Source organism: Triticum dicoccoides, chromosome 2B (assembly GCF_002162155.2).
Source record: "Triticum dicoccoides isolate Atlit2015 ecotype Zavitan chromosome 2B, WEW_v2.0, whole genome shotgun sequence".
In the NCBI taxonomy this organism is placed as follows: domain Eukaryota; kingdom Viridiplantae; phylum Streptophyta; class Magnoliopsida; order Poales; family Poaceae; genus Triticum; species Triticum dicoccoides.
In genome coordinates, this window is record NC_041383.1 from 225774489 (window position 1) to 225787509 (window position 13021).

Consider the following 13021-nt stretch of genomic DNA (forward strand, 5'->3'; position numbering starts at 1 on the left):
CTTGACCTTATCGATGACATCCGGAAAGTCTTCGGGCACGTGCCCATAAGAACCAGGCCCTGGAGCCACAATCTTCATCATTAAAGGAGCACGTGCTCATAAGGATCAGCGCACTACAGCCACAGTCTTCACCACTAAACATTTTAATAGACCTGAAGCAACTGATATCAAGGTCAAGGCTTATGCGTCTCCTCCCTTTGTCCCTCCTCCAAGAAAAGGCGGCTAGGGTTTCTGCCTCCCGTCGGCGGCGCCGCCGATCTCCCACGTCTCCCGTGGCCTTAGGGCCATAGGCCACGGGTGCGCGGTGGATCCTGGCCCTTGCCGGTGGGAGGACTCCGTTTTCAGGTGCTTCTTCAAGTTTTGTTAGGGTTTGTGTCCTGCTCAAGAAGACGAGACGGCGGTGGCTTCTTGAAGATGGAATAAGATTCTCCCCGCCAAACCCCCGTCCCAATGATGTGTCTAGCATCGCCGGAGGGCGTGTGAAGGTGTGTCTTCGGCGGATCTCGCGAGATTTGGTCAGTGGATCCGCTCGGATCCGGTCTTTCTTCGTCTTTGTTCATATGTCTTCAGGTTGGATCCTTGCGGTCTAAAATTCTCTTCATCGGCAGCGGTTGCTGTCCTGGAGCGTTGGTCCTATGGGACCTTAGCACGACGACTTCCCGACTGTCTACTACAACAAGTTGTGCCCGTCTCAGGTGAGGGAGGGGCGATGACGGCGGCTCGCCTTCGGCTCGCTTCAGTCCTTGTAGTCGTCGTCAGGTGGTCTATGAATTTGGATGTAATTTTTTTATTTCTGGTGTTCGTTGTACTGCCGTGATTGAAGATGAATAGATTGACAGTTTCCTGCACACGCACGACGAGAAACCCTAACCTTGCTATCCAAGGTGTTGCACATACACGACAAGAAACCCTAACCTCGCCACCCAAGAAAATAGTGAAAATTTACGTCGGAGCTCCGTCGACTATGTCTAGATCGACAAATTCGAGAAGGGCCGGAGCCTGAAAAACAAACCCGAAGAAGAGTCGTCATTCACCCAGGCGTCACACCTACGAGAAACTAAAAAAAATTCTAGCAAAACTACTAGCTGGACAGAAGGCACTAGATTCCTCTCTAGTCACCAACCACCGAAGCGGCGGAGGGGAGACGAATCCACAGGCTCATCGGCGAAGCTTGGAGGAGAGAGTTTGCACTAATGATAGGGAAGGAGAAAACACGGTAGGTATTGCTACTAATCCTCATTTTCCAAGGTGGAGTCTAGGCTAACATGCTGCAACTCCATTTCTCATATCCTTATGATTGCACCATTAGCAAGCATTCTCAACTACAAAGAATAATTTGTTGGATCAAGCGGGATGCTACGCTAGCAAACAAAAAAATTACCGTGCAAATGAGAAACATGTTATGGAGATAGATCATAGGCCGCGACAAAAAGAGTGTAGTCCACCCGTCCGTCCGGAATTACTTGTCACGAAAATGGATAGAAGTAGATATATTTAGAACTAAAATGCACCATTTCTCCGACAAATATTTGCGGACGGAGGGAGTACGATTTTACATCATTGATCTTAGTGGCAATTTCAAATACTAAGCAAAGTATAATATCACGTACTGCGGTGCACAGCTGTCTTGGTATAGTTGAAAAAACAAGCTCAAGCTCAAAGGAAAATGTTTAGCGTTCAGAGAGAAAATACAGCCAGATTTGAAGATTGCCATTAAGAAAAACTTGAAAGAGCATAGGTACCCCATGAATTCCAACTCCAAGCAATAGCATGTCGAGAATTTGTCTTATTGAACATTTGAAATGAGCACATGTAAAGGCCAGTCTCACACTTAAGACGGGGAAAGGAAAAGGAAAAAAGGGACTGAGTAGCTCAACTCAGCGACCAGCGATGGGGCCCTACCGACGTATTGCTCGCTATTAACCAACGAGCAACAAAAAGAAGTTTCCCAATGTTTTCTTTTCTACTGTACCATTCCTTCTCTCTACTCTACCATTCCGCGCTGCTTGAAAAGTTCGAACATGGTTGAACCGATCTTAGCTGGTGACTCGACAACAGTAACCCCAGCATCCCTGAGTGCCTTGATCTTGTCCTGGGCGGTACCCTTCCCCCCTGACACAATTGCTGCATCATACGTGAAATATATCCATAGATTAGCACACATAGAAGTTGAATGCCATTGCAAATAATCAAAGAAATGCAGCAATTTTGTTTTCATGGTTTAATTATATTGAGAATCACAGCAAGAAAGTTTGAGAAAATAAACCAGATTGTCACCATACAAACAGTGTGGGTGAAACAGTTCGAAAACACACAAAATCCATACATAATTGCCAATCATTTTAGTAAAAGAACAGGGGCAAACATTGCTCATTACTCGGCTAACAAAGTATTTGGCCCCATGAAAAAATAGATGGCAAAGGGGGCAACTGGGTCTGATAAAGCTATGAAGTAGAGCATAAACCAGGTCCAAAATACTGTTTCGTTACTTTAACTATTAAACTGTACAAGTGTTCATACTCTGTACTGGTAACCAAGAATAAACTAAACAACCATTAGAGTTATGATTCAATACCACACCCACCAGGGTGAAACTTTCATACTCAAATCTGAAAACTTCTTAGGTACTCCCTCCGTCCAGAAATAACTTTCATACTCAAATCTGAAAACTTCTTAGGTACTCCCTCCGTCCAGAAATACTTGCCGGAGAAATGAATGTATCTAGACGTATTTTAGTTCTAGATACATTCATTTTTATCCATTTCTCCGACACGTATTTCCGGATGGAGGGAGCATTTATCTTTTGTTATCTGTCAATTATTGCACAATTGAATAATACAAATACATGACCTGTTCTTCCTGAAGAATTTGAACTACCATTGACAAGGGAGAGTATTAGAAAACTACAGATAACTAATGAACAATCTGCTAACATAAAACTGCCGGTATCTTTTCTCCAAATACCAAGACAGGAGCATAGTTCAACTTAATAAGACCAAAGATTACACAATTGATGAAGGAAATAAATAGTGAACTTGTTGTTATGTCAATACCTCCAGCATGGCCCATGCGACGGCCTGGGGGTGCAGTAAGTCCAGCTATGAATGCAACGACAGGCTTTTCTGTTTTGCTCTCCTGAATCATTTGCATGAAGTTAGATTAGTTGATCAGAATGTTACTTAAAGCATGTATCTAATCAAAAGAAAAAAAAAGAGTTCTAGCAAGTAGACACGAGCTATATTATAACATGGAATATCAGCAGTGCCTATTTATCATGCATCACTTCACAACACTAAGAAAGCATCAGGACACAATTTTAACTTGTAAACCAGGCCAGATATAATCTAAGTTTTCACATGTCATTATGTCAAATGACCATGAAAACTAATAACAGTGGGGTGGACTACTTGTACTTTACTGAAACTGAATTATCTTCTTTTGCTAGTGATAAAGGGTTTGGTCACATGATAAAATGACCTATATAGCCCCAAAATGGCTTGTTCAGGAAATGTGCGGAATATTTTAACTTCTAAAGCTTCAGACTCGTGACCATATAATCTCAAGCTAGGCCTGGACAGGGTGGAGATGGCTTGAAGCTTAGAAGTATGCAAGCATACCAACTCTTAAACCAGACAAATTTTGAGCTTGCCTAATAAGCATATTAAATTACAAACATGCATAATCTAAAGGTTATGTCAGAAGGGCTTTTAAGACTTATCAATGCATCTTTTATGGCAAGATCATGATCATATAAATGAACATTCATAGTACAATGCATGCTACAAAAGTATGGCTTTCTAATTGCCACCAAGCTTGAACTGCAATACAGGACATAAAGAAGCATGCAAATCCCTCTGTCCCAAAATAAGTCAGCGACACTTATTTTGGGACAGAGGGACTACTATTTAGGAATATATGCAAGGATGCTAAGAAGCAGGACATGCAACAAGGAAAGAGCTATCCCAACAAAACTCTCACCCGGATAAAGGCTGCAGCATCCTCCTCAGCAGTACCGCCAATTTCTCCAATGAGAACAATACCTAAAAGGCACATACCAATTTTACCAATGAGAATAATACTTAAGAGGGATATAACAGCGTTAACAGATGAGAACATAACTGAAAGACACAGTATCAAAGAATGTAGCAGGACATTCATATGCATTAATTACTATACAAGGGATCAAAGGCACACAGAAGCCACAAATCAGGGAGCTCCTTTCTGTTATATTACTAATTTCCTTCAAGGGTATCAGCAAGGCCCAGAGCAAATAATTGGTGTGATGCCCTCATGTGGGCATATACAAAGGTACATAACTTCACTACTTCAGGAGTAAAGATGAAGGTCTACTTATTTGTCCTATCAACACATCGGAGCCACAATGAATTCAAATAGAGTATGCAAACTAAGCATGCTGGTGACCTAGTACCAATAAAGGGAAAATTGGGAAATCTGACAAATAAATGAAAGAATAACAATAGCTTTTCTGAATAATGTAGAGGCCCAGCAAGAATTAGTGTACCTTCTGTCTGAGGATCATCAACAAACTTTTCAAGGCAGTCAACAAAATTAGTGCCGTTAAAGGGGTCACCACCCATGCCCACACAAGTTGACTGCCCCAAGCCTACGGCTGTTGTTTGAAACACCTATCGATAAGAAAGAAAAAAAGTTCAGGCAAATGCATTCAATGGTTAAACGAAGTCTACAATAATGGGCATACCGCTTCATATGTCAAGGTACCAGAACGAGATACAATTCCAATGCGTCCTGGTTTGTGGATGTAACCTGGCATGATTCCAATCTTACATTCACCAGGCTTAATGATACCAGGGCAGTTTGGCCCGATCAATCTGGTTTTTGATTGCCTGTTCAGAGCAGCTTTCACTTTCACCTGGAATTAAGAAAGGGAGCCTTCTGATGACTTCACTAAGGTCTTAACAAAGCAAAAGAAAACTAAAAGAAATTATCTAAACTGTGAGAAAGACAAACACATAACTATGATGTGGTATTGTTTATTAGCACTGCACTTAATATCAATAAATTGACTGCCAAATGGGTCAGGACAAAATTACACATGAAGTAGAAGTAAAACCTAAACCCGTTCAATGTGTGCCTATCTACATATAGCTACTATATGCATTTAATGACACTGATCACAAGCAAAAATTTCTAGTGTTTCTGTATTAAGAAAACTCAGCTTGCATGGACAGCCAAGGAAAACAAATGGCATCACAAATATTATTATGCTCAGATAAACAGCAAACAATGTGCTTAGTGATGCACTTTATTGTTAAAAATATCATACCATGTCATGCTGAGGTATCCCTTCAGTAATGCAGACAACAAGGTCAAGCTCTGCTTCCAATGCCTCCATTATTGCAGCGGCAGCAAATGGTGGTGGAACATATATAACAGATGCATTGGCCTTTGTCTCGGCCTTAGCTTCTGCTACCGAGTTGAAAACTGGAAGGCCTAGGTGCTCAGTTCCACCTTTCTTGGGAGTAACTCCACCTACCTGTTCAATGCGAAGTACTAAAGTTAAAAGGGCATCATTTGATGAAAACCATAGAAGAGACATAATAATTAGTTGAAGATGCTTGTATTTTAAAAATCAAGCTACATATCTATATATCTTAAGGCTTAAGAGAAGTCCAAACAACCTTACAGAAACATGCCAGTGTCTTGATCTGATGGTACAAAGGTATCATTGCAGATGCATTCATAAGACAACTAATAATTTAGCATATAGTGTTCAGTATGTCACTGTTACAACCAGTATGCGACAGTTAACTGTGAGCTCCTGGTCAAGAATGTAGGAATGGAATTAGAACCTCTCGGAATGCATACATAATTCTTACCATCCACATGACAGTTTTGTTATGCACCGGCATTTTTATTGTGTGGGAAACCCTGCCCGAATTGCTACCAATAATATCAAAAGTAAAATATGACTCGATGTCTCCACCCCACAATACATAAGATTTAGTTCGGTTCGATTTTTCATAGCAGCTTGAAAATACATGGGCGTGCATCATGGTAATTGTTTCCCAACCTCTTGTTAAGTTTAGATCGAGCAGGCCCTAGATTTACAAAACATCTAGGAACCCATAAAAACCGTGTTCTCCATGTTTTGCTGTCTGACGAGTCATAATAAAATACTCAAGTGCTGGCTGCAAACTGAAGAATACCCCTGGAGCAACACATCGATAAGAGACGAAACCCTAAAAGGCGGAAAATGGAGATCGACAGCCACCCACCTACGAGATCGTGCATTGTCGACTGTATCTCAATCTCAAATCCTAGAACCGCACAAGAGAGGACGGAGTGAACGGATCGAGCAATACATCGAGGAGGGAGGCCGCGCGGGGACATACCATGTTGGTGCCGTACTCGATGGCCTGCTCGGTGTGGAAGGTGCCGTTCTTCCCGGTGATGCCCTGGCAGATCACGCGGGTGCTCTTGTCGACGAACACCGCCGGGGAGGGCGCGGCGGCGGCGGCCGCGTAGCCACGCGAATGGAGGAGGCGGGAGGCGGCGGAGCCCAGCATCTGGGACGCGCGGCGGCAGGAGGCGGCCATGGCGATGTGCTTGGCCTGGCGGCGGCGCGTGCTCCTCTCTCTTTCTCCTCTCCTCTCGATTTGATTTCGTTTGGGGCTCGGTCTACTTTCCTCAGTTTTCTGGGGTCTCGCGATCCATTCTTGCAGGAGAAGTTGGGGGGTCAAACTTCGGGCTGGGCCCCTGCGTTTGTCGCTATTTCCGGAAACTAACACATGGATGACTATTTCCAAAGCATGCGGGAAAGCGGCTTCGGTCAGTACGTTTTAAGTTTTTTTTGGCTAGCTTTATTAACTTAAAACAGAGTTACACCGTTCACTAATTGGCTGATCAAAAACCCGGGGTTCCTCAGTCCAACTTTCATTACATTTATTACAGAAGCTAAATTTTGCTAGCTCGTGAGCTACTGAATTTGCCTCACGAAAACAATGTGAAAAGGTGACCTTCCCTATCGATGTTGCCATATCAAGACATTCAGCAAAGATTGCCGCTGCTGAGTCCCACCATTGAACTTGTCCCTGACAATTGTTAACAACACTCAAAGAGTCTGACTCTGCTGCTATTCTATTAAAACCCAAAATATTTGCTAGGTTTAAACCGTCATGCATTGCCATTGCTTCTGTTGTCGCTGTATCTGTCGCTACCTGAATGAATCTGCATTGAGTAGCAATGAACCGCCCCTTGTCGTCCCGAAGTACACATCTAGTCGCTCCTGAGCCTACATCATCGTGAAAGGAAGCATCGACATTTAATTTAATAAACTTTGGATCAGGTTTCTTCCATCTGTGTTCAACTACCACTTTTTTGTTGCTGATGGCGTTGGCATAGTTTGCCACAATTGCAAGGATAGAAGAACTCCATCTGGACGACGGTGGACATGAGTCATGGTGAGTGTGGCGTCTCCTTAGCCACCAAATATACCAGCAGCCCACTGCTATGACTTCTTTCACATTCAGACTTGGCATTACCAGGGTTTTGGTTTGCGATTCGAGAAGTAAGAATTCTAATATTGCTGATCCTGAGCGATCCACATACGTCGCTTGCTCTATATGATCCAAGAGCCCGAGACCCCTACATAGCTCCTTTGCCAAATCGCATTGGAAAAGTAAATGTCTCATGTCCTCCGGTCCCTTACGACATACTGGACATACATCACTAATGGTGAGGTGTTTGTTTGCCAAAATCGAAAACAAAGGGACAACTCCATGTAGGGCACGCCAGCAAAATATTTGAATTTTACGTGGCACTTGCAGCTCCCGCAGATGCTTCCAAATCTCAGCTTGTATAGCTGAAGTAGACGCAGACATGCTGACCGAATGATTTCTGAATTTATGTGCCCATTGTTCATGGTAGGCCGAGCTAACAATGAAGACACCACTCCTTGTAAGATTACATGCTACAAAATCATCAAAGGCCTGAAAGTTGAGTGGTATTTGAAGAATTTTGTTTGCATCCACCGGATAAAATATTTCTCGAATTAACTGCTCATCCCATTGACTAGTTATTGGATCAATCAATTCCACGACTTTAACGAGCAAAGTATGGCCTCTAGGTGTTATTACCTTCCTGTCTGGACTCACAGGAATCCATGGGTCATTCCAAATGTCGACTTTCTCCCCTGATCCAATGCGCCATATATACCCTCTCTTAAAAGTAGGCAAACCGGCTACAATACTCTGCCATGTGAAAGAAGAGCCGTTCTTTGGTCCTGCATGCAGCAAATCAGTATTTGGGAAGTATTTAGCCTTCAAAATCCTAGCACAGACCGAATCAGGATTGTTTATCATTCTCCAGCATGTTTTGCCAAGAGAGCTAGATTAAAAGAATGGAGGTCTCTAAAGCCCATGCCACCATCACTCTTCAGGATACAAAGTTTCCACCATGAGAACCAATTCATCTTTTTATTCTCTTCCTCACCCCCCCCCACCAAAATTGAGCAATGACATCAGTAATATCTTTGCAGACACCCTTTGGTAAACAAAATACCGACATAGCAAATACTGGTATTGATTGAGCAACAGCTTTCAACAAAACTTCCTTACCACCAGTGGACAGTTGCTTCTCCATCCAACCCTTCAACAGCTTCTTTATTTTCTCACATAAATGTTTAAAGCAATCACTTCTATTAGCCCCCAAGAAAGCAGGCAGTCCCAGATATTTGTCTGACAAAGCTTGATTAGTAATGTTCAACTGTTGGCAGATCTCATCTCTAGTTTGCATATTAGTGTTTGGACTGAAAAATATACTGGATTTGCCAACACTTACCAACTGTCCTGAGTTGTCACAGTATGTTTCCAATACTTGTTGTAAGGAAGTTGAATTAATCATATCTGCTCTCATGAGAATCAGAGAATCGTCAGCAAATAAAAGGTGTGAAACTGACGGTGCATTTCTGCACACTCTTATCCCATCTATGCCACCAACTTCTTCTTCATACTGCAACATGCTAGAAAGACCTTCTGCACAAATCAAGAAAAGATAAGGTGATAGTGGGTCACCCTGTCTAATCCCCCTGGATGGTATAAACGTGTCTATTTCTTGAGAATTGTACCGCACCCTATATCTTACTGAACTCACACACTCCATAATGAGTTCTATCCACCGATTATCAAAGCCCAACTTATGCATCATATTCTTAAGGAAAATCCATTCTACTCTATCGTATGCCTTATGCATATCCAACTTAGCTACACATAAGCCTGTCTGACTGTTTTTTGTATTCTTAATTTTGTGAATGCACTCATAAGCCACTAGAATATTATCAGTAATCATTCTACCCGGGACAAAGGCATTCTGAGTAGGGGAAATAATCTCGGGTAGAATGCTTTTCAGACGAACAGAGAGCATTTTTTATATGATCTTGTACAGAACGTTACAAAGACTTATGGGGCGGTACTGAGTTATCAACTCTGGAGAATCCACCTTAGGTATTAGCACTATAGAAGTGTCATTCCACTCCGCTGAAATATGCTTTGAATTAATTGCATTCAAAATAGCTTCAGTTATTTCTTCCCCCAAAATACGCCAATACTTCTTACAGAACACCGCATGTAACCCATCTGGTCCAGGGGCTTTCAAGTCCCCAATGCTGAAAACTGCTTTACGAACGTCATCAGTAGTAAAAGGAGCCATCATGTAGTCATTCATTTGAGATGTTACCTTCCTGTTTACCTTCTGTAACACCACGGGATCAGTTTGCTGCACCTCGGATGTAAACAAGTTCTCAAAATAGCCTTGAATATGAGGGTTCAAATCATGCATGCCTTCCATAGTATCCCCGTTTTCATCTTTCAGTTTTTAATATAATTCTTCTTCTGTCTTGCCGCTGCAAAAGCCTGGAAGAAAGCCGTATTCCGGTCTCCAAACTTTAACCAGTCAACTCTTGAACATTGGATAGTCTGGATCTCTTCCAATTCGAGCAAATATTCCACTAATTCAGCTAGTTCCTTCCTCTTTAATTCATTCTCATCAGTCATGGGACCCGGCATTGCCTCCTCCAACTCCCTTTGTGCCTTCTTCAACCTCTTTTTTGGTTTCTTTAGGACTCGTTGGTCCCGGTCGCAGAAGACCGAGTGCATGCGTGACAGCTTCTGAAAAATACCTGGCACCAAAGTATCATTTTTCACATTATCCCATGAGGTTTGTACCAACTCTGAAAATTGATCCTCTCTAAGCCACCGGGCTTCAAATCTCTTTGGTCCTCCCTGATTAGGGATCGATCTCAGATAATATTCTGTATCCACTACTAAAGGCCTGTGGTCTGAGTGGTTAAAATTGCCATGCTCTATGGCAGCATTAGGAAATATATTTCTCCACTCATCATTCACCATCCCTTTGTCCAGTCTTTCTCGAATACGGCCCCTTCTCCAAGTAAATATGTCGCCTATATACCCCATGTCCTGTAGCTCACAATCTTCCGTTGCTTGTTGGAAAGCTGTCATGTATTGTTGCGGCCTTGGGTTTCCTCCTTCCTTCTCATGCAAATATTGGATCTCATTTAGATCCCCTATCAACAGCCAAGGAAGTGTGTTGTTTTGGTACAGCTGCCGCATACGCCCCCAGGTCAGGTGCTTATGCTCCCATTTAAACTCTCCATACATACCAGTTAATCTCCATGTCTTTGCATCACATGTTATTTGAACATCAATGAACATGGGGTCCAGATTGAGTCGTTGTACTGTTATATTGTTCTGCCAAAACAGGATCAGACCTCCCCTTCTACCATCACCTGCACAAATCATCTTTTGATCCATTTCTAATCTACGTCTTAAGCATTCAGCCAGATAGTTATCTAGGCGAGTCTCCAACAAAAACATCACATCGGGAAGTATGCTTCGTTGGACGTCCTGCAAAGCTCAAACTGTCGGTTCATTCCCTACTCCCCGGCAGTTCCAAGCTAAGAGTTTCATTGTTCCCGGCGATCACCCTCGAGAGGTGTCGCTGATCCTGAATGCTGTGAAGAACTTGGGTTACTATCAACAGCCTGTCCATCCTTATCCTTGAACCTCTTCCTGTTCATACTCTTCTGAGGTGTATCCAAGGGTCCTGGGACCCTCTCCTCATATGTTTCTGTTTCAAAAAGATTTACCTTTTCTGCAAACGTGGCCTTTTATGGTTCCTGAACTGTTTTGTTCCCTGTAAAAGGAATTATCGCAGATGTTGGGTTTGTACCCACACTTATTTTTCCAGCCGGTAGAGTAGATGTGTTGCTATATTGGGCTGTCCTCTTCCCCAATATGTTTTCTGATGCTGCCATCAATCTTGCGTCTTGGCTGTTGGTTCCTGGAACAATCTCATTCATTTTTGTACCACTAGTCTCATTGCTTTCCTTCTGGACATAATTGTGTCTCCAACTGACTGATGCATCTCCACCTTTACTCAAATCAGCAAGGGGGTCATTATCAGTTCCCCGGCTGATGAAGTCATGTACCTAGGGTAGGGTCATGGACCTGTCCAAGGTACCCTTCCCAAGGACATCTTTAGAAGAAGTTGCCTTCCAGTCGACCAAGAGGGATTCCACTCGACGGACTCGAAGACACTCGACCATGAAGACTCACTCGACTACCAGGAGATCAAGAGCCACTCTGTATCCAAACGGTCTGTAATTAAGTAGTCTTTATGGCCATGATGACACTTTATGTAAGGCGTTACCAGTAACGCCAGGCCTTAATGTACTTTAAACCCTCCGCTACGTGGGCTGGCTGGGGTCCTGGCAGACACTATATAAGCCACCCCCTCCACTGGCAGAAGGGTTCGCACCCCTGTAACTCATACGCATATAATCCAGTCGACCGCCTCCGGGCTCCAAGACGTAGGGCTGTTACTTCCTCCGAGAAGGGCCTGAACTCGTAAACCCCTTGCGTATACAACTACTCCAAAGCTAGGATCTTGCCTCTCCATACCTACCCCCTATTCTACTGTCAGTCTTAGTACCACGACAGTTGGTGCCCACCGTGGGGCCGGTGTCTTAGCAACTTATTGGAGAAGTTGCAATTGTTCCGATCGCCTTCATCATGGTTTCTGGCGGAGTTCTGGTCGAGGGCCGCGAGATCCGTCTCGGCGCGCTCACGTTCATCACCGACGACTCCGCTTGGCTCCAGGAGGCTCCACTCGACATCGACGCGCTTCCCGTCCGCGGGGCGACGCACTTTCGTGCATGTGTCCGCGGCGTCCTGCTGCGGCAACCGTCGGCTCCGTATCGGTCGACTCTTGTGTCGTCCTCCCTCCCTGTCTCCCGCCAGCGCAAGCGCTCTGGTCGGTCGAGGCTTCAGCGGTGGGTGAGACACGCGGTGGCTCGCCAGTCGGCCACCACCCAAGTCGCGGCGATCGAGCCTGACGAATCTCTCTACGGCCTGTTCGATCTGTCGACTGGCTCCGTAGAGACTGCATCTGAGTGCGACAGCAGTGATCCAGCGGCGGAGGTCCTGATGGTCAATGGGCCTCGTAGTCCTCCCGGCTTCCCTCGCACCGACGGAGCGGATGGCGGAGGCGACCCCGCTCAGGTCCACGAGGAGTATCAACCCGAGCCACTCACTTCTCTGCAAAGGGAAGATCTTCGCCACCGGAATATGGAGGCTCTGCATACTCCCATCGTAGGAGAAAACCCCGAGGCTCGTGCCTTGGAGGATGCGCGTTTGGTCAACTTGGCTGAGCGCACTCGACTGGAGAACCTCCAGCGAGCACTCGATGAGCGCGTGCGGCAACGAGTACCAGACTCCAGTCAACGTCAACTCTTTCCGCCGCCGACTCAGGTATATCGAACCCCAATTCAGAATCTAGCAGCTGCAGCCCGTATAGCAGAGTCGATTTAGCCCTCTCAGTCAGAGGCTGGCAGAGGCTTGATGTAGATCAGAGATTTGCTCCAGGCAGCAGGAGATCATAATTCTGTTGTATCACAGTCACGCAATAGGATTCATAGTCGATCCGTCGTTGTGAATACAGTCCAGTCGGTTCATAGCCCAAGATC

General features: G+C 44.4%; 1 protein-coding gene across 1 annotated transcript; it reads right to left on the reverse strand.

The window, feature by feature from the left end:
* Positions 1-1684: 1684 nt before the first annotated feature.
* Positions 1685-6664, reverse strand: LOC119363215 (succinate--CoA ligase [ADP-forming] subunit alpha, mitochondrial-like). The gene is made up of 7 exons (XM_037628531.1): positions 6375-6664; positions 5306-5515; positions 4721-4891; positions 4523-4646; positions 3979-4040; positions 3054-3135; positions 1685-2124 (listed from the first exon to the last, which is right to left on the reverse strand). The coding sequence occupies exons 1-7, from the start codon at positions 6576-6578 to the stop codon at positions 1985-1987; spliced, it is 993 nt and encodes a 330-aa protein (XP_037484428.1). The 5' UTR covers positions 6579-6664; the 3' UTR covers positions 1685-1984.
* Positions 6665-13021: the final 6357 nt, after the last annotated feature.

Excerpts from the sequence above, each read along its gene's own strand:
- LOC119363215 (XM_037628531.1), bottom strand. The coding sequence starts at position 6,578 with ATGGCCGCCTCCTGCCGCCGCGCGTCCCAGATGCTGGGCTCCGCCGCC. Across the intron at positions 4,892-5,305 it reads GGATACCTCAGCATGACATG|GTGAAAGTGAAAGCTGCTCT; the intron begins GTATGATATTTT and ends TCTTAATTCCAG. Across the intron at positions 4,647-4,720 it reads GTACCTTGACATATGAAGCG|GTGTTTCAAACAACAGCCGT; the intron begins GTATGCCCATTA and ends TCTTATCGATAG.